This window comes from Diadema antillarum, unplaced genomic scaffold (genome assembly GCF_040938485.1).
Source record: "Diadema antillarum isolate AM-2024a unplaced genomic scaffold, OU_Dant_1.0 scf00000156, whole genome shotgun sequence".
Taxonomy (NCBI): domain Eukaryota; kingdom Metazoa; phylum Echinodermata; class Echinoidea; order Diadematoida; family Diadematidae; genus Diadema; species Diadema antillarum.
The window spans coordinates 71,178-91,290 of record NW_027271045.1 but is presented as its reverse complement, the minus strand read 5'-3'; the positions used below and the strand labels follow the sequence as shown (position 1 = coordinate 91,290).

The 20,113-nt window shown below is 39.3% G+C and overlaps 1 protein-coding gene across 1 annotated transcript; it reads right to left on the bottom strand.

The window, feature by feature from the left end:
* Nucleotides 1–1,768: 1,768 nt before the first annotated feature.
* On the bottom strand, nt 1,769–19,024 carry LOC139722062 (calpain-A-like). Its single transcript, XM_071633384.1, has 11 exons — nt 18,560–19,024; nt 16,655–16,795; nt 13,232–13,363; nt 10,741–10,931; nt 9,487–9,658; nt 8,617–8,786; nt 5,401–5,478; nt 4,103–4,206; nt 3,290–3,418; nt 2,263–2,402; nt 1,769–1,996 (listed from the first exon to the last, which is right to left on the bottom strand). The coding sequence occupies exons 1-11, from the start codon at nt 19,022–19,024 to the stop codon at nt 1,769–1,771; spliced, it is 1,950 nt and encodes a 649-aa protein (XP_071489485.1).
* Between the last annotated feature and the right edge of the window lie 1,089 nt (nt 19,025–20,113).

The window sequence follows — 20,113 nt, the reverse complement described above, 5'->3', positions numbered from 1 at the left end:
CAGGCCAATCAGAAGTTACAAAAAAGAGAAAAGTTTAACGTAACACGGGAACAGGCCAATCAGGAGTGACAAAAAGAGAGAGAGAGAAAGAGACTTTACAGCAAATACCGTGGCCATTTCGCCTGACACTCCTCTTTCTCCATCTATCTTTCTCTCTCTCTCTCTCTCTCTCTCCTTCTTTCTCGTGCTAAGACAGAGTTGGCCCGGGAACCTTCATAAACAAACAAACAAACAAACAAACAAATAAAAACGCGTGAAAGACATGTACGATAATGATGAATAACGATTTGTAGCAGTTTGTGAATCCGAAGGCACATTTTCCAGACTACGTATTCTGAAAATATATTGAGGGCGGACCTATGACAAATCGTCGGTTATTAATAACCAGTGGACAGAATTGAGAACAGTTTCACAGTCCGAACGGAACAGGTAGCGTTTGTCAGCCGAAAAAAAAACAACAACTCTATAGTATGTTCTTTTAAGACCCCATATAACCAAAACTTTTGACCAACATACATTCGGAATTCCAAACTTTCAGAATATCAGACCCTCTTCTCAACGCATTAACTCAAGAATTGCTTTTCAACTGAATTTTTTCCTTAGATGGACGGAATCAGCAAAATCGGACGTCGAATCTTTTTGATTCAATAGATGTGAAACACATAATTATCACTAAGTAATTCGAAACTCTTTATATTTTTTTTTTCGTAACAGACATATCATTTCTAGTCCTAGCTAGATGCTCACACTGATTCGGTTTTGTATGAAGAGTTAAACAGAAAACATAATTATTGTTACTGATTTGTGCAGAGCATACAGCTCTGCACGGCTTGGCTGACAAACGCTCCTTCTTTATATGAGTGATCGATCGTTGTGCTCGCCAGCATGTTGATTAATTCCCTGTGATGGATGTGTACAGCGCCGTAGCCTTCAGTGTACATTCATATGATATCATCAATGCACTGTCCAATCATAATGACAGCAGTACAGCAAAAGCGACTCTTCTGGACGTTGCTTGGACGTTGGGACCATGTATAGCATATAGTCGGGTGGCTTCAAACGTCTTTTCTGGTGTTTCCTCAGAAGTAGAGCATCGCTGACCCATCTCATCAGAACGGGAGATTCTTTTTCAACGGAGGTAGCTGAATTTCACATTGCCTCGATGTATTCCCCTGTGTGGTTGAGTCATGATTTCAGTTCTTGTTATACATTTCCACTTATTTACGACTACGACTATCTACGACTGGTCTCAGTTTTACGTATAGCTATCTCAAGACCACCTTCGACAAGTACTGTGACAGCAAACACATACATAGTTGTATCCGATTTCCATAACCTCCACTGGATTCCATCAGAGATTAGCAAGTCCATTGTCGATTGGATATTACATCAACATTGTGTCCCATCATCAATCACGATGACTGCAATTAACAACAAAACTCCAGTGGGCATAGGGTGGTCACCATAAAGTTAACAACACGAGTGAAACTCAAAGCAAAGCAGCCTCTTTTGTGAGTTCTATAACACGTATAAGGTAAACACATTCGTCGTCAACAGCGCGACAAGAGTGTCATAAAGCAAAACATCATCTGACATTTTGCTGCCAAAATGCGACGTCTGCGATCACACTTATGTTTTCTACGAATTACTCATCAGGCACTTATAAGCACAAATCTTCAAGAAAATACGGTGCAAAATGGCAGGACCTACAATAAGTTCCAACGCCACAGGTTCTTTTTCATTTTCATTGTTTTGTTTTGGGTGCCGTTTAGCCCGTCTGCAGCGCGGAACACAAAATCGGCTTCTCCGTAAAAATGCGCGTCATGAAGCGGAGGGAAATGTTCGGTTTGAAAGTGGACGGGATGACGCAATAATGACCCGGATGGAGATTGAATCGGCCCAGCACCTCGCGATGGTTGATGTAGAGCGACGACGATCCGACGGGTTGCATGTACATCAGATCGTTCTTGGTCAGCGCTCGATCAGTGCTCTCAACCTACGGTGTACATCAGAAAAAAGAAGAAGTGTATTACATCTTCAAAAGAAAACAACCTTGTTTAACGATTAGTTAAACATTAGTCGATTTCCCATTATCCAACCAAGATACAAAATTAACACAAAAACATTAACTATAATGATAATGATTGATAACGTTTACATAGTTTCCACGATTCCACTTCACACTGTATCGGAGACATTGGTATCGAATAGGACCATGAAGCTTTTAACGGTTCAATTCGCACGAACTACGTCATCTCATACCTTGTAAACTACATAACCGATTTGGTGCTTCTTGGCGCGATGCTTGTTGCGAACCCGTCTGTACTCCTGTAGAAGCGTGATGATGAGTGAACAACTTCCTCTCGTGTGAGACGATGTGCCCCGGTCTGGCGTCCATTCGTCTATAGAGGGCGAAATATCGATGTTTTGATTATTATTATGATCTATGTCGAATAAGGTACTGAAAATGTACAAATTGGTTTATGGTGGTTACTTGTGGTATTCTTTGGCTTGCGATAGAAATTAATATCGTATGCAAGATATAATTCGAGCCTGCTTCTGATTGGGATGACGGTTTTGTTATTGATTTGTTTCTTGGTTTTTTCCTCTTTCCTTCCCATTCAAGGAAAACCAGAAGACGCCATGAGTTTGAGGATAATTGGAAAAAGAAGCTGATTTTGAATAAGGTTGATTTCTCCTTACTCTGCCGGACGCTATCAAACCTGTTATCTGACTCATGACTTTAAAAATAGCAGCTGGTTACACAAGGCTCATAAACTGATCATGATTATAATCATAATCATAATTATAATCGTAATCGTAATCATAATCATCACAACGATACATGTATATACGTCACGATGTTAACTGCGATAATCACAGTGACCCATACATTCCCATTTCGGTTCTGCTATGGCTGCTGTCGTACTAAATTTGCCGTGGCATTTCAGCCTCTGGTGTGTGAGAGGAAAACATGGAGGATACGCAAGGTCTTGATTGAACGTCCTTCCCCTTTCCAGTGGGAGGGAAGACTACATCACAAATAAGACAATTCTAATTGCCACCTGTTGCCAGAAAACCTCATTCACATCATAAAAATAAATCAATAATGTAGCCGTTCACTATCTACCCTGAACACTCATTGCGCGGAGGGTATAAGGACTGGTGCGCATTATCATAAATTATGCCGGCAGAAATTCCCACACCCCTGCTAAATATATACCCCTCCTTCCCTTATTTTCATCGATTCATGACCAGCTCTCCCTGGAGCGGTCGTTGCCATGGTTACCTGGCTCGAGCAACGTGATCATGATCTGTGGATTGGTGTGGAAGCCTTGCTGGATGTAGTTCTGGCATCCTCCCGCGTTCACGCCCCGCATCCAGCTCCCGTTGCGGGTCACCAGATGAAAACCGCGCGCTGTGAAATGGACAGAAGGGGGCAAAGGATGACGTAGGTAACTGTATGAACTCATTAGGATTACACATAATTTTGCGGTCGGTATTCACGTAATCATTGCAATCACGTCCCCAATGAGATCTTGGGGTGAGGGTTGTTCAGATATTTAATCTGCACTGATGGAGGGTATTTAATGACTTTTAAGTAATGACACACAACTACTGATAGCTTCCACGTCACGTCTTTGGCATTGGTTTCTATGGCATATAGTAAGCACCATTAATTCGTTTTAATATTATGATTATTTTAGATCGAGAGACCCGTCTGATTTCTGTTCGTATGCATCGTGTTTGATAGGTGTTTATAGAGAGTCACGTACGTGGTTACGTTGTAATTGTTGGGTAATGACCATAATTGGAGTGACTCGATCTCGGAGAACTCCGGAGGCTGACTTGGGTAAAACAAGATCACCAGATCGTATCACCCTCATAAATAGTAGAATAGTAGCAGTATCTATATACTAGTACTACATAATTATCTTTTTTGTTTTCATCAGTGTTATCAGAATCATTACTATCATTTTTCATCACCGTAATAATCGCTATTATCATTACTAGCATTACAACTATTATCATTACTACATGTACTGCTATTTTTTATCATCAGCATCATCATCATTCTTTCATAGAAGACAGATAGACCTACCCGTGTCATTGACGACATCGGGGATGCCGTCACCATCGAAGTCCGGACCGACAGTACTAATAACGATTTTCGTGAATTCGCCAACGAAGTCCGTGTACGACATCCTTGTAGTGTGGATGAATATAGATGTAGAATATAGAAGGGTAATAAATATGTGTTATTTGACCCGTCGTCTTACACATTCATTCATTCACTCAAGCAATCATTCATGCATTCTTTTTTTTTGTTGGGGGGGGGGGGGTATCCATCGTACTGACATCAGCAACTGTTCTTCACTACATATATAGTTTGTGCAATAAAAATAAATATAGTGATCGATAAAATACAAACTGAAACAACTACATAAAACCTATATACAAACTAATAGACTACTAGGCAAGACACAATATAGGCAAGACAGAAATATAAAGCTACAAAAATACGATATTGCATTTCCATTGACAAATTGACAAGATACAAAAAAAAATGTGAGAAAAATAAAAGAAACATACCAATTACTAACTCAGGTACTGAATAATGACAAACAAAGGAACACTTAACAAAAGACCATTACCCAAATGAAGAATTATTTTTTAAAAAAAATACACGTCCCCTCTAACTTAACCCCCATATATACACACACACTCCCATCCCCACTATATCTGTATCTAATTCTTGAACAAACTCATATAAAACCTATCACTGTGATTACCATCTAAGCCATAGAAATCCCTTTACTCTGACTATGATAACTTCAGTTTTCATTCGCCTTTTGAACATACCCCATGAGCGCTTGCAAGTAACCAACTATATGAACATGCGATGTAATTTGATGTGACGTACAGTAGAAGCTTCCTTTGAGAAAGAAGAATGGAGGAATTGTAGTCTATTCAGGAATTTATATGAATCAACGCTTTGGAACATTTTTTGTCTTTATTTAGTGTGCAATCTATTCAGTCTATTTCAATCTACCATGACATCAGCGGTTTCTTTCCTGTGGAGGAACAAAAAGCTACATTCTAGCATTAAAGAAATCAGACGGAAAAAAAAAATATGTTCTGTTCTCCTCCCTTAGGGACGTTGACGTTCATTTTTTCTTCTTCTAATTTTAGAGGAAAGATTGTCATGGTAACGAGAGATGTAGGGCCTACAAGCTGCCCCGACAGTAAAGCTGAAAAGCCGTTCAATTTAGTTTGATACTCATGACGCGCATAGTAATACCTGCCGAGACACTTTACTCATTCAGAGAAGAAACAACAACAGCAAAAGATATGGGTAAACGAAAGTAAACTCGTCTGTCAACGAACAAAGCATCTTACCAGAATTCCCCATCGGAGATGGACTGCGTATCATCTTCAAAATCCTCTCTGTTCAGTACATTTTTCCAGAGTGTTGAGCTACAAGGGAGAAAGAAGGAGGAAATAAATAAAGTAAAGCTTAGAATAGTTACGGTCAACGACCTGCCTTGGAAATCTCTTCCTTTTTTCCTGGCTTAGAGACTCACGAAAATAAACATAAATATTTGAACTACTTTACGTTTGGAGGCCACTGTGTTAAGCTCGCTTGTCTATCCAATCTGAGCTAAGATAGATTAAAGTATTTTAAACATTGACAAACATGACAGTAAAAACATCTCAAGTCTTTGGAATACTAATATGTCATCGATATCGTTTTGATTAAGTAAATTCTTCCATGACACTTTTTTCCCTGTAGGAAAAAAATTATTAGCATATCTCAAAATGAGCATGTAAAATAAAATTATAAAGATACAATGTTGGCAAAAATATGTACAATGAGAGCTTCAACAAAACATATATTCATACGTGTAATTGTACAACGTGATATTTTATCAACGTTATCACGTGATTTCATTGTTTCACCCATATTCGTTTTTTATTCAAAATGATATTTTAACATGTTTGAAAAGGAAATCCAAGACAACTTACAGTTCCAAAGTTTACAACTAAAATTATAGTATTTTGCATATAAAGAAACAAAATTAAAGGGGCGGAAATTACCTTTAAATACATCAAAAACAAAATCGCCATGACTTAATTTGGTTCGAGTACAAACAGTATAATGTTTGAAGTACTTTGAACTCAAGCAAAAGTGTTGTTTCTGTTATTGGACATTCCTAAATTAAATGCTAAATTGATTCACAAGCGTGTGACAAAAAGGAACAAAGAACAGAGTTACATATACCAACCAGCTTAAAACACTTATTCACATCAAAAATATTATATAATAATTTGCACTGAAAATATTTCAAGTTATATAGTCGACAGAGCATATTTCAATACAAAATAAATTTTACTCCATTAAGAAGTAGGTTTTACAAGAATGAAATTTCATTTACTCTTTTATCTATCTGATCACATTTGCCATAAGCTTACACCGCCAAAACAAAACCCAACCTACAACTTTCATATTGTAATAATATATAAATATTCCAATATATAAATACCCACATTGTCTTCATGTAATATTCTTTGAACCCAAGATACTGTTAAACTTACAGTGACTGATTGAATATGTTGCATTTTAACTCTCCATCCCTATACTTTGTGATGATAGTTTTAGGACTATAATTCTGTCTAGTTTAGCATACCATATATAGGAATAAGCATATAATTACGCATGCATTATGAGGCAAGTATGCATGGCTACCATGTTCTATATCATAAAGCACATTCGTCTCCCCAAAAACTCCTGCTTTATGGAGCAGTCATCTAACACTCGTGCAATATCATCCTCCTAAATTCCAAACAAAATTGACAGGAAGATTTGATATTTTTTGTTCACAAACGTACTTACTTTTCACTACATTTCAAACCCCATCAGGGTCTGTGCCGTGCTCTGAACAAATAACATGACACATGAAATCCATACTTGCAGTGCTCGTTTCGACACATTGCTCACTTGCGTGAATGGAATAAGGATAGAAGTTTGCTCAATATTTCTCGGAGTATGGCCCGAGTTTGCAGAGACAAGGTAAACCAAAAGGAAATCGGGCGATGTTGAATCGTTCCCCGTCAATATTGACTCTCCTTTTGTCATTTATGCCATCACTCTATGCAGTAAAGACGTTGTCAAATTATTTCGCATCGCGTTGCGTCCTTCGCATTTGTCTTGGCAACGAAGGATATTATGATAGCGAAAGGGCAGGCATGATATATAGCTGACAAATCGAATACGTCTGAGTCCCGCAGCACCAAAGATGGTGACGGAGATAATGATCAGCGATTGAGTCTAAATATTAGATTGGTGGTGGTGGCGGTGTGTGTGTGTTGGGGGGGGGGTGTTGTGTCTTATGAATAAGAATGGAATGTTTGGCTAAAGGGCATAATCGTAAAAGGACACATGAAGTGAAAAGACATAATTTTATAAACGAGGACAGAATCGATATTATAACTTTGTTTACAGTTCACGTCCCTGAAAATTGTATACATTTTTTTTTTGGTCATCTTGGACGTGATGGCGTGAAACAATGACAAAGTTAACAAATGAAATAGACTATAGAAGATAAACTCTTAAGAGTATAAGAAGAGGAGGGGGTAGGGAAATAAGATTATTTATAGGATGATGAAGAAGATGGTAATAAAAAAAGGAGGAAAAGGTGATAAGAAAAATAATAAAATGAAATGCTGTGACGGAGATGCTGGTAGAGAAATGGGAAAATGAGAATGATTTTATTATGATGAAGAGGATGAGGAGGAAAAGATGAAGAAGAAGTAGAAGAGAAAGGACAAGAAGCCGAGAAGAAGAATTATTGAGGATGATGATAATGATGATGATGATGATGATGATGATGATGATGATGATAATGATGATGATGATGACGGTGATGATGATGATGGAGGAAGTAGATAAAGAAAGAAATAGAAAAGAAAGGAAAATAAGTATAAGAGAAGAACATATTGAGAATGATGACAATGATGGTGGTGTATGGTGGTAATGATGATGGTGGTGGTGATGATGATGATGATGATGATGATGATGATAATGATGGTGATGATGATGGTGATGATGATGATGGAGGAAGTAGATAAAGAAAGAAATAGAAAAGAAAGGAAAATAAGTATAAGATAAGAACATATTGAGAATGATGACAATGATGGTGGTGTATGGTGGTAATGATGATGGTGGTGGTGGTGGTGATGATGATGATTATGGAGGATAGGAGGAAGCAGATAAAGAATAAATAGAAAAGAAAGAAAAAGAAGTAAGAGAAGAATATATTGAGGATGATGACGATGATGGTGTATGGTGGTAATGATGATGGTGGTGGTGTCGGTGATGATGATGATGATGATGGAGGAGGAGATGAGAAAGTAGATGAAGAAGAAGTTGATTATAAAAGAAAAAGAAGTAGAGAAGAATAATTATTAGAAGTAGAAAAGCATAATCATATTGAGGATGATGACGATGATGGTGGTGTATGGTGGTGATAATGGTGGTGGGTGGTGGTGGTGGTGATGATGATGATGATGAGAAGGAGGAGACGAGGAAGTAGAAGAAGAACCTGTTCAACCCACCTGTCGCTCCACTTCCCTTTCCACTCGGTGGAGTTGGCCCATGGATTCCTGATCTGCACCAGCCTGACCGTGTTGCCACCCTTTAGCATCCCGGTTTGTACCCGGTGGATGGAGTACGAGTGCCCGGTCACGATACCCAGGTTGTTTGTCTCGTTTGCTCGCCAATCTCCCTGTGTACGGTAAACAGAAGCAGCGCAATTCAATATGATGTTATTTTCGTTGAAGGGTTGTTTGTTTGTTTGTTTGTTTGTTTGTTTGCTTGTTTGCTTGTTTGCTTGCTTGTTTGCTTGCTTGCTTGCTTGCTTGCTTGCTTTCAATTCGGTTTAAAAAACGAATATCAGCCTCAGGGTTGTTTTTCAGTGAGTCCGTACATTAGTTTACAGCATATAAAACAACATAAAAAGATACAAAATATAAATTCACAAAGCAAGAAAAAAACATTGAAAACAGAGGTTCACATAATTATACATGGTCCAGGAAAGAGAGAAATTCGATGTTGCATTATTCACAATCAAGAGAATCTAATCCTATATGCAGCGTTGATACAAATTGATTTGTGTGATGTTTGGAATCTGATTTGCAAATTGAACTCCTTTTATTTCACTCCATGAAATCAATTCATACATAACACCACGTTTTTTAAAACACGAAGAAACTGTATCAGTATAATGACAGTCTGTTCGGCAATGTCAACTAAATTCAATTTCTTAAAAAAAAATTAATAACAATAAAATAATGTTAAAGACATGGTTTAAGCTACAATGGGCCCATTTCATTTCCTCAATCAGAGCACGAATGTGAAAATAGGGACTAGGTCCAATATCTGTGGACAAACATTTATGCCATGTGTTCAAAATATTATATATCTACCTTTCTGGAACAACACATGAAGGCCCCGGAACGTGTACCACGGTACAGGATGCCGTACAGGTCGTCAGCGGTAGTCTCGTTCAAGTCGTAGACCTCCGCCAGTCCTCCCGTCAGATCGACAAAGGAATCCGCCGCCATACCGCCGGCCAACCCACTGTAACTCCCATGTAATCTGTACGAGAAGATATATGTAGATTTTCCCCCAGTCAATCACTTAATATAAATCATATATATCCGTCAGAGCCCCTGCCCAAAGTCGAGGTTTATGGTTAGAAGTTATTTTATCCACGTGAAGCATTTTGTCTACATCATACACTCACTGCAACTCTGAATTTGCAATCCGGAAGAAGAAAACAACAAACAAACAAACAAACGAAGATATCATCCGTTAATATTGAAATATATTTCATCTAATCTTGGTGACACTTAGATCACATGAAAGCCTTCTTTCATTCGATTATGACTTTACCATAATCATCATTATTATCCATTTTTCGAAAGATGCAAAATTTGCTCTTGCTTATCCGTAGTAATTACTACGCATCACATAGGCGACGTTCATCTTTCAATGCTGTCATGGTAACGGACGAACCCTGGATGGAACAGACATCATCCCTGCCAACAGAGAATGTGTGCGCGAGCTGCGACGAAAGTCCGTCGTCCCTATATAAATACTAAAGTAAACAATTCTAATGAAAATGATTAGGTCGCAATTATTCGCATCCGGGTTCGGTACGCGACGTGACCTATCTATCGGACAAAGATCGATATAAGGACGGACAGGATCATTCACGCATCCGCGCACGAGGATGGCTGTTTGCACAATGAAATACAATTTACTTCCAATTATGACGATGCGGCCCCAGTGTGGGTTACTGTTGTTTTTGTTTTTTCATTTCCATCTGAGAAGACGGCTGGATAGTCTGTATTCAGCTGCAATTACTGGTCTTCTGTCATGGGGTCCAGTTGGATGTTAGGCGGGACCACTTTGCAATGAATAAATGAAGCAAGATCTTTTACTCTCAAGAGTTGTTGTTGTTGCTGTTGTTGTTGTTTTTGTTGTTGTTTTTGTTGTTGTAGTTGCTGCTGCTGCTGTTGTTGTTCTTGATTTTGCTGTTGTTGTTGTTTTTGTTGTTGTGCTGTTTTGTTGTTGTTGTTGCTTTCACAAGTGTATTCCTTCTGGGATGGATTTTTTTTCATGTTGGTTGTTGTTGTTTAAAGGGAACGTGGAAGAAAGTGGAATTACAAACTCACTTTGCATAGGCCTTTTCGACCAGGGACGGCCAGAACTCGTCGGAATCACTGGACCGGGCGAAGATCAGTCGTCCGTTTCGAGTCGGGAGACGATCGTCGACGACCACGCTGACCCAGCGACCGAATCGCCAGAACCGGAAGCGGAACATTCCCGTGTAGCCCTCGTCAAAAGACTGACCCAAAGGCACCACCTGTGCATACAGAGATGATTTGCAGTTCTTCATGTTTCATTGAAATTAAACTTTGCACTGTGCGAGGGATCGTGTCCAGATTAATCCTTCACTTCTGAATAATACTATTCCCCCCCCCCCCCCATGTAATTATCACACGGAATACCCAGCGTCAGAGTGCAATTGATTAATAAGCCAGTTCGCAGTTCCACTCTGCGCATGAGCAGAAAAAAGATCATTCGGACCAACACGCACGTTGGTTTTTAAAGTCACTGGGATAAGCGTCTGTGGTGTATTATTATGAATAATGATTGTTCATGTAATCCTTATAAATGCTGCTTGCCAGCACATCCACCTGACAGCAAAAGTGGTATTTGGCAATATCGATAGAAAGAGGTTGTTCTTACATTCAATGTAAGATAATGAAATGGATGCTTTCCTAAGTGTTAATTGACGGATCATTCTGGTCATCTGGTCTATGCAAGTTCATTCTTTGTTTAAGCAGGATTGATGAATACCATAAATTGTTACGTGAAGCTTATGCATTATGTCGCTCTGAAAACGAGTGAAGAGCCCTTTAACAGACTGAGAAAAAAAGAAAGGTCATTCGGACCAATGTGCCCATGAGCTAACTCCGAACTGGCTTATTATGTATTGAAGTTTAAGATGCAGCCATGCAGTCAGTTGAATACAATAACTGCATTATTTTGTTTTTTAGTTGGCATTAGTGTTGACGATGAATAAACGAGGACAATAAATACACGTACAAATTACAATGTAATTCATAAATTAAACTAAACATAGAGCCTACATCTACTCCAAGAAAAAAGAAAATACATATACTGACATCATCACAGGAAATGCATAATACTGAAACCAGCAGACATTTTATGTGCAGAACGACGGAGGGTATAGATTCCTTGCATGTTTTACATTGGTCATTATTCAACCTGAAGAAGGGAGCTAGGTTTCTTCTCATGCGAGAACAAGTGGCGTAGGTCTGTTTCTCAAAGCCTAAATCTAGAGTGCTGGCCATGCTACTTGATAGTTTGATAGACAATATTGCGTTCCAACAGCGATCTCCGTTTCCTATATCTTACATGGACACATTATTGCAAATACCTCATTTCGTAGTGCGTTGAAAGAACGGCTAACAATGACTATGATTTCTTTTACAGAATTGCTGATTCAACGCCCCTTGCTCCGCCCATTTCTCTTTTTCCAAGATTTCTCAATAAATCGTCTGGGTCTTTTAGTTCCCTTTCTAATCACTATGGTTACAGTCAAGACGTGCGCACAATGATTTCATGCCTGCGTAATTGATCAACCGCCCAATGGACTATTGTATTCATTTATGTTAATGTGAAGGTGCATATTTGTATTGAACGTATCCTTGGATCGTTATCATTTCGAAACACAAAGACTCAGCAACGTGTGAGTGTTATACCAGTTATGTTTGATAATTATTTTGATAATCATCGTCTTTGAGTGCTTTTCGTGCGCTGATCTCGGTAAAGAAATAATGGTCCAGGCTTTGTGCGAAATATACTGTAGTTTATTCCCACTTGAAATGTCATCAATGTTACACACTCATGCACTAATATAAGGAAGAAAACATGAATGTAAATATTAGATAGATCTGCATAATCCACCCTTTCCTCTTTTTGGATGATTTTGGAGACTATACGCCTATAACAACTCTTAAATTGTAGCTTATTATCATTATTATTACTATTTCAGCAGCACGAATATAATGTCACGATAGTTTCCGCCATCATTGTTATCATCTTTATCATTATCACTATCACCATCAAACTCAGAGGACAGTAAACGATGCTGGCGCAGTCCTCTTAAAGGATTACATAAGAAGTACTCATCCTAATGAATACGCGCGTATAGGCGAGACAACTGCTAACCATCTGCGCATTGAAAGGTATAATTTACCATTTGCAGATGAAACAAAAATCCAGCATTAATGCTTTAAAATATAGTTCTAACATGTGAGTTAGGGGTAGAAACAACCGATGTAAACATTTGAACCAGTATAATCGATGTTAGTATCGTTAAATATACAAAATGTAAACAATAGTTATAGTAAAAATATTTCCAGATTAAACCGTCTACAGTTATGGTTTAATGAGAAAAATAGCGATATCTCCTTATATTTTGGGCTTTATTGCAAAACTTTTATATGGTATAGGATGTTTTGTGATACAACTGACCTACACATATGTATCAAATGTGATATCTTGAACATTTTTAAATCACTGCTCCCAAAGGTAAACTAGACCTTTAAGTATTATGTGGCTTCGTTATCTTACTCTTTCTATGAGATGAGGCACTTTTGCGATGGCAGACAACGGAGCGAGAAACCAGCAGTCTCCAAGGACTCCCTGCACGACATCCCTCCGGCTTATCCCGTCGACAATCAGTCCCGGTTCGGCACATAGCTCCTGTCGATAGCCAAGGGGGAATGAACGTCATATACACACGCAAGCCATGGAAGACATAGTAATAATTTAGGCTGTGCCAAGACAGTCCAGCCACTTTAATTATGCTGCCATGGCAATGTTAGATTCATCGTTAGACATAATGAGGAAAAGCAATGAGACCTCAAAACAATGGGGTCGCAAAATAAAGGTGACGGGGAGCATCCTTTGTTCAAACGTCAATGATAATTATGATAGAGAGAAAGAGAATTAGTTTGTTATCGCAGGTCTCTATTACAAACCTCGCCCAGTTCGAAGCTTATTTTAGACTAGAGATTTTCGTCCTTAAAAAAGAAAGAAAGAAAGAAAGAAAATACACCTTACATTATGGTGTTCTCCATCCAAGCCGAGCTCACTTCCCAAGTAGATGGATGTAGAAGGAAATTTTATGAGGCAACCGAAAGCGGAGGATTTTCTTTCAATTGAGCGGAAAAATAAAAGTGAATAAATAAATAGATCAAAACTATTCTGCATAATATTATGCCTCGGGTTTTTTTAGTTATCTTTACTTTATTTCTCTATTTTTTTTTTCAGCTGGTCAAGATTCTCACACAGGGCAGGACTCGAATTCAAGGTACAACGTGTACCAACAAGTCAAGTGCACCAACATCTATACCACGGGATTCCATGACATTTGCTCCTGCGACAAATGCTTCAATGATATATCTGCACGCTAAAGCCAAATATGAATTCTACCCACAAACATAACCCCCACCGTAATCCTAATCCTCACATCAAATTATAGCCAGCCTACTGTAGGCTGGCTGGAAGCAGTTTTGGATTGGGGGGGCAAACATTGGAGGGGGCTCAAGATTAGACCATGCATATGTTACACAATATACACATACACACACACACACACACACACGAACACACATCTATATATATAAATATATATATATATATGTATATATATATATATATATATATATATATATATATATATATATATGTAAAGTGGCGTACGGTGGGTCGAAACATGGGGGAACCATAAAGTAATTTTGACGGTCTGTATATGCTTGTGCGTGTGTGCGTAAGCAATAATGGGACTACAATACATTACTGAATGTGATACATTCAACAACGCAGTCATTGAGGAACATTGTAAGTTTTCCTTACATGGATTATGGAATGACGGTGTGAAACGATCGACAAATTATATACTGTCAGCAACATAAGGTGAATGGCATAACAATAAAATGCGAGCGAGCGAAGCGAGCGAGCTTGAAAATTTTGATATTCTACGGTTCCAAAACTGGAGTTTTAATTGTAGCTATAATATATTTCGCTTTGGAAATAAATGGGGGCCCATCGGGCTTAACTGCTGGCAATTATTGGCAGCAACATTAGGAGAATTGCATAACGATTCAACGAGAGCGAGCGAAGCGAGCAAGCTTGAAAATTTTGACATTCTACAGTCCCAAAACTGCGGTTTGTAGCTACATCTTTCACTTTGGAAATTAATGGGGCGGCGCATCGGGCGCAACTGCTGGCAATTACTGGCAGCAACATTAGGAGAATGGCATAACGATTCAATGCGAGTGAGCGAAGCGAGCGAGCTTGAAAATTTTGACATGTTACAGTCCAAAAACTCCCGTTTGTAGCTATATCTTTCGCTTTGGAAATTAAGGGAGGCATCGGGCGCAACTGCTGGCAATTACTGGCAGCAACATTAGGAGAGTGGCATAAGGATTCAATGCGAGCGAGCGAAGCGAGTGAGCTTGAAAATTTTGACATTTTACAGTCCCCAAACTCCCGTTTGTAGCTATATTTATCTTTCGCTTTGGAAATTAAGGGGTGGGGGCATCGGGCGCAACTACTGGCAATTACTTTCAGCAACATTAGGAGAATGGCATAACGATTCAATGCGAGCGAGCGAAGCGAGCGAGCTTGAAAATTTTGACATTCTAGAGTCCAACAACTGCCGTCGTAGCTATATTTTTCGCTTTAGAAATTAAGGGGTAATCGCACCGGGCTCAACTGCTGGATGCGAGCGAGCGAAGCGAGCGAGCTTGGAAATTTTGACATTTTACAGTCCAAAAGCTGCCGTTTGTAGCCATATTATTCCCCTTTTATTCATATATATACATATTTATTTTATTTTCTTTGTTTATTCATTTATTTTTATTATTATCATTTTTTTTGGGGGGGGGGCTTTTTGGGGGGGCAAAAATGCGTTTTGCCCCCCCACTTTTTGGATTGGGGGGGGGGGGCGGCCGCCCCCCCTGCCCCCCCACTTCCGGCGCCTATGAGCCTACAACCCTATCACAACCCTAACCCTAAGTCCTTGGAGAAAATAAGACCGGAGCAATCGCCGCAGGAGTAACTGTCGTATTATACGGTGCATCGATCGCTCTTACTCGAGACTCTTCATGGTTGGGATTGCCAAAACGCCATATACGTGATTGAAATGGTCCTAGCTCGTTTTGTATGAGATTACATGTATTAAAAAAAAAACAGGCTCCCAAGTTAGTTACCGTGTATCTTCGACTATAGACGACTATTCTTCTCCTAGCTTCTAAAAAAGAAACAAAAAAACTGGTTGTTCCAGAAACCACTCGAGTACAAGGTGAGACGTTTTTCAGCATCACCGGCATTTTAGTTGAATAATTATGAATATTTTCGAGATATGGGTGGGGCAGGTATACTCATGTGGTATAGTTTGAGATTCTTGGACTCAGGAACAGGAGATTCCTAAGAGTCAAGATCCTCCTCGAAAGACACAAGCTGTTTCATCTTACGTATCCATCTTGACCCAGATGCAAAGATGGACAAATGCTTGACAATGCTTTGGGGAGGGGGGAGCGGAGAAGGGGGAGGGGCATGGGAGGGGAGGGGAGGGGGAAAGGGGCGACAGTAGCTCTGAGGGCCTCGGAGGGTCATGTTGTTCATTTGTGTAAGTTCCATCATTCTGACAGAAATCTATCACATAATATGTGCAAAATTTGACAATTTTAAAACTTTGAGACATTCATTTTTAAAAGCATATGTCATAAATTCTATGGCCCATCTGATGCAACAGTGTTTACACGGAAGGTGGTACCCCGTGTAAGAAATGAATAAATAAGGAAATACATGAATGGATAAGCAAAAACAAAAATAAAAGCGGAAAATAGATAAAGGAAGACTACAAGTTATTTTTGTGGTCTTTGAGTATTTTTTCTTGGGGGTCATTTCTACAAAAGATATAAAAGCGGGTTTTACTGTTCTTGTTATTTTCAAGAAAATTGATAAAAATGAGAAAAAGAATCTTACGTGGGGTCTCATCCATCGAACGCCACTGGCGTCCCCCGAGCCCTCGGCGTAGATGGAGTCTGCCTCCGCTCTGAAGTCAGGATCTTCAAAGAGCTGGTTTCCCCTGCTCGATACGAAGTTGTTGCAGAATGTCTCGAAATTCTGCCAAATGCAAAGAAGTCAAATATAAAAGTAATTTTGTTATCAAATTTTTATCATTACTATTCATTACCGTCTTTATGATCATCTTTCAATTTCTGTTATTTCCTAGTTATATGTTTGTCCTTATGTTTATTACAAATATGCATAGTAAAATTGTGTACTCGTAAGATTATGTTTATGTTTGATATATTGTCGAAATCAGAGCAGAATCATCATGATGATGAACATCATTACTACATAATAAACAGCAATTTGAGAAAATCGTCAGAGCTCTGTCTACCGACGACTGCTATTCAGTACAGATATATCAACTTACTAATTGCAGTTAATAAGTGCAGCCTGTGGTTACATTCGATTCTTAGCCAAACGTTGAGATAAAAGTGTAATTACAATTATCTCAAGTACTGTATTGTGAGTTCTGTACCTGGAGGTGTGTGCACACATGTCTTTGTGGAACCTGGTACAATAAGCAAAGTACAATAAGCAAAAGAAAGGCCAGACAGTTTTCAACTCTTCTGTAGAATATCAACTCTTAAAACAAAACTCATATGTCTATACGGTCAGTACTTTGACCTACTTATTATTAGTTTCGGTCATTCCAAAGAGAATACAGCGTGATTCTCAATTTGAAATTGGATGGTAATACCAGAGTTGGATGATGTCAGCCTGATTAGCAGAGTCACTGTCAACAAGCTGAGAAATTCCACAGAGGATGATGTAAATAAAAGAATTCAAGGTTTGAAAACGCATTGGAAAATATCTTTTTAAACATTGAATAGAATCACTTTGGAAATGAGTGGATAGATTTACAAAAATCATAATGCGGGTTTGTATTTTTTATTTGAACACACAATCCATACATTGAAAAAAAATACATTGAGTGCATAAACCTCTACTCATCAATAATAGATAGACTATTGGGCAGTTACACATCTATTTACATGTAATTTATGGTACATCTACACATTGTATGTGAAACGAATTTCAAGTGAACCTGTACAGTATGTGATGACCATATCACATCAGAAAATTGGATGCATCACTACGTCATTTTGCGTGGGAGTCTGCATCAATTTGACTCTGTCTAATATTTTTAATGCTAAGTCTTTCGCTCGGTCAAAATATGTCTTTGTTCACGGACAAATATCAGCAGTTCGATCAGATTCCTCTTTCGTGAGACAGAGTTGGAAAAAGATTTTCTTTAATAAAAAAAAAAAAATGTAAATTGCTGCAATCAAATGATATCAGCTTCATCGATTTTTCTATACGTACATTACCAGAACGTGTGTGTGTGTGTGTGTGTGTGTGTGTGTGTGTGTGTGTGAGTACATACATTGTACTTGACTCTTCTTTCAGCTAATTTTCCTCAGATCGAAACGAATCACAATCACAATCAAAATAGATTGTTTAGAGAAATACTTATAAATAAAATATATGTACATACATTATGAGATACATATAAATGCAAGTATCTATATCTACTATATTCATATCGGCCATATCACAAATACGTAAAATGCGTCTTTGTGTATAGGACCTTGTATTTGTGATTAATTATGACTCATTGAATACAGAGTGAGAAAAAAGTCTAGAAAGAAAGATACTAGAATATTTATGGCCATTATCTGTCAGAATGTGTAGAAATAATTATCATAAAAGTTGATTTGTGTGCAAGCCATGTTACCACATTTTTCGCATGTGCCATAAAAGCGATATACGGGCCTGTAATACATTTTGTCTATTATCTACATGTATGATGTTTACCTTAAAGGAAGCGAAAACCAGATGACCGTCTGGTGGCGCGTCAAAATCCTCAACATCGTCCCCGTTGTCGAAGTCCTCGTCGTCATCCTCTATGGACAGCGGTGGCAGCTCAGAGTCCAGCCACAGATCGCCGGGTTCATCGACCACGTTTGGTCTCGCCCGCACCGCGGTGGCGACATCGCGATTGACGATGACACGAGTGGGCGGCTGCCTCTGGGGCGACTCGTAAGGTGGTGGCGGGTCGTTTGGTGTGATAACGGGCGGTGCGTGATGTGAATATGCATAGCTGTTGGGCGGCACGTATCCGCCATGGGTTGACGGCGGGTGCCTGTCGTACGGTGGCGGCGCCAGCGGTCGACTGCCGAGATCGTGACTCGTTCTCGATCGCAGTCTTGGTCGTCGAGGGGTTGGGTGTACGACCCTGGACGCATCGGCTCCTCCGCACAGGGAGGAGGACGATCCCATGGTATTTTAGTCTGGAAATTCCTCCTCCTCTCCTGGACCTGGTTATACTATATCGACATCATCCCAAGAATGATAGAAGTATCCACGATCGGGTCGTTCACATCTTGACAACAAAAAGACATCTATTTGAGTTTGCTGACCAAAACGCTCGTTACTCCTCAACGGCCTCTACTGTCACGATCAACTCTGATCATATTCCACGCGTAATTATGTCAATCAGCTTATCATTATCTTCGTAAAATAGCAGGCACATTTTGTTCAATTCCTAGAGAAATATTGCACAAGGCGGACATAACAGTGTACAAGGATTCAGCTTAACATGAAAGTACACGCACAGCTTCTTAGGGCATCAACATGTTGAGCTGCTGCTCAATGTGAAAACACATCGAAGATATCCACCGTACACCGCGAACGGCTTTTGCGGTTTCGGATTATAATAAGCCACGTACAGTGCAGTGGGTGAACATGTTGGCCGTAGGTTTGCTTCGTGCGGTGGTCCCTTTTACTCTTGATCTGTTGATTGCTATACGCTCCACTGCACTGCATCCATACCGTTTGGTGAGCAATACTACACGGACAATACCGTAGCAAATCGCTGGAGGTCGATCGGTTTCCCTGGTGACGAGACGCGATTGGCGGATTCGTTAATGACGCAAGGTGGGGTTTTTACAAGCAGGAAACAGGGGACCTCTCCGTAAAATGAACTACAGTAGGCAACAAGCTGTCTGGTTGAACACACACGCTCATCTTCACGCTGCATGGTGTACACGTTCCCAAAAGAGGGCCTTTGCATTCATCTATAGCTGTATATTTTGTAATGCTCACAAAGATTCGTAGTACATTCTCCGTCCACGTGAAAAAGCAATGTACAGATTATTACGAGTAGCTGAAACACTTCTCAGAAATGCGATCAAGGCAAGCCGTCGTGACTTGTATGCAGTATGTGTGGTGGTAAAAACTCCTTCCATTATCATAATTAATTGAAGGATATGCTTACGAATAATTTAGTACCTTTTGGGTAAGACCCCTTGTACAATGTTAGCTCTCTCCATCCATGTATCTATCTATACATCTCTATGTATGTGACTG

What these genes read in the sequence shown, in the direction of transcription:
- LOC139722062 (XM_071633384.1), bottom strand. Translation starts at nt 19,024, where the DNA reads ATGGGATCGTCCTCCTCCCTGTGCGGAGGAGCCGATGCGTCCAGGGTC. An exon ending in GTCGAAAAGGCCTATGCAAA is followed by an intron (nt 9,659 to 10,740) that starts GTGAGTTTGTAA and finishes CTTCTCGTACAG; the next exon opens with ATTACATGGGAGTTACAGTG. An exon ending in TCATGTGTTGTTCCAGAAAG is followed by an intron (nt 8,787 to 9,486) that starts GTAGATATATAA and finishes TACCGTACACAG; the next exon opens with GGAGATTGGCGAGCAAACGA.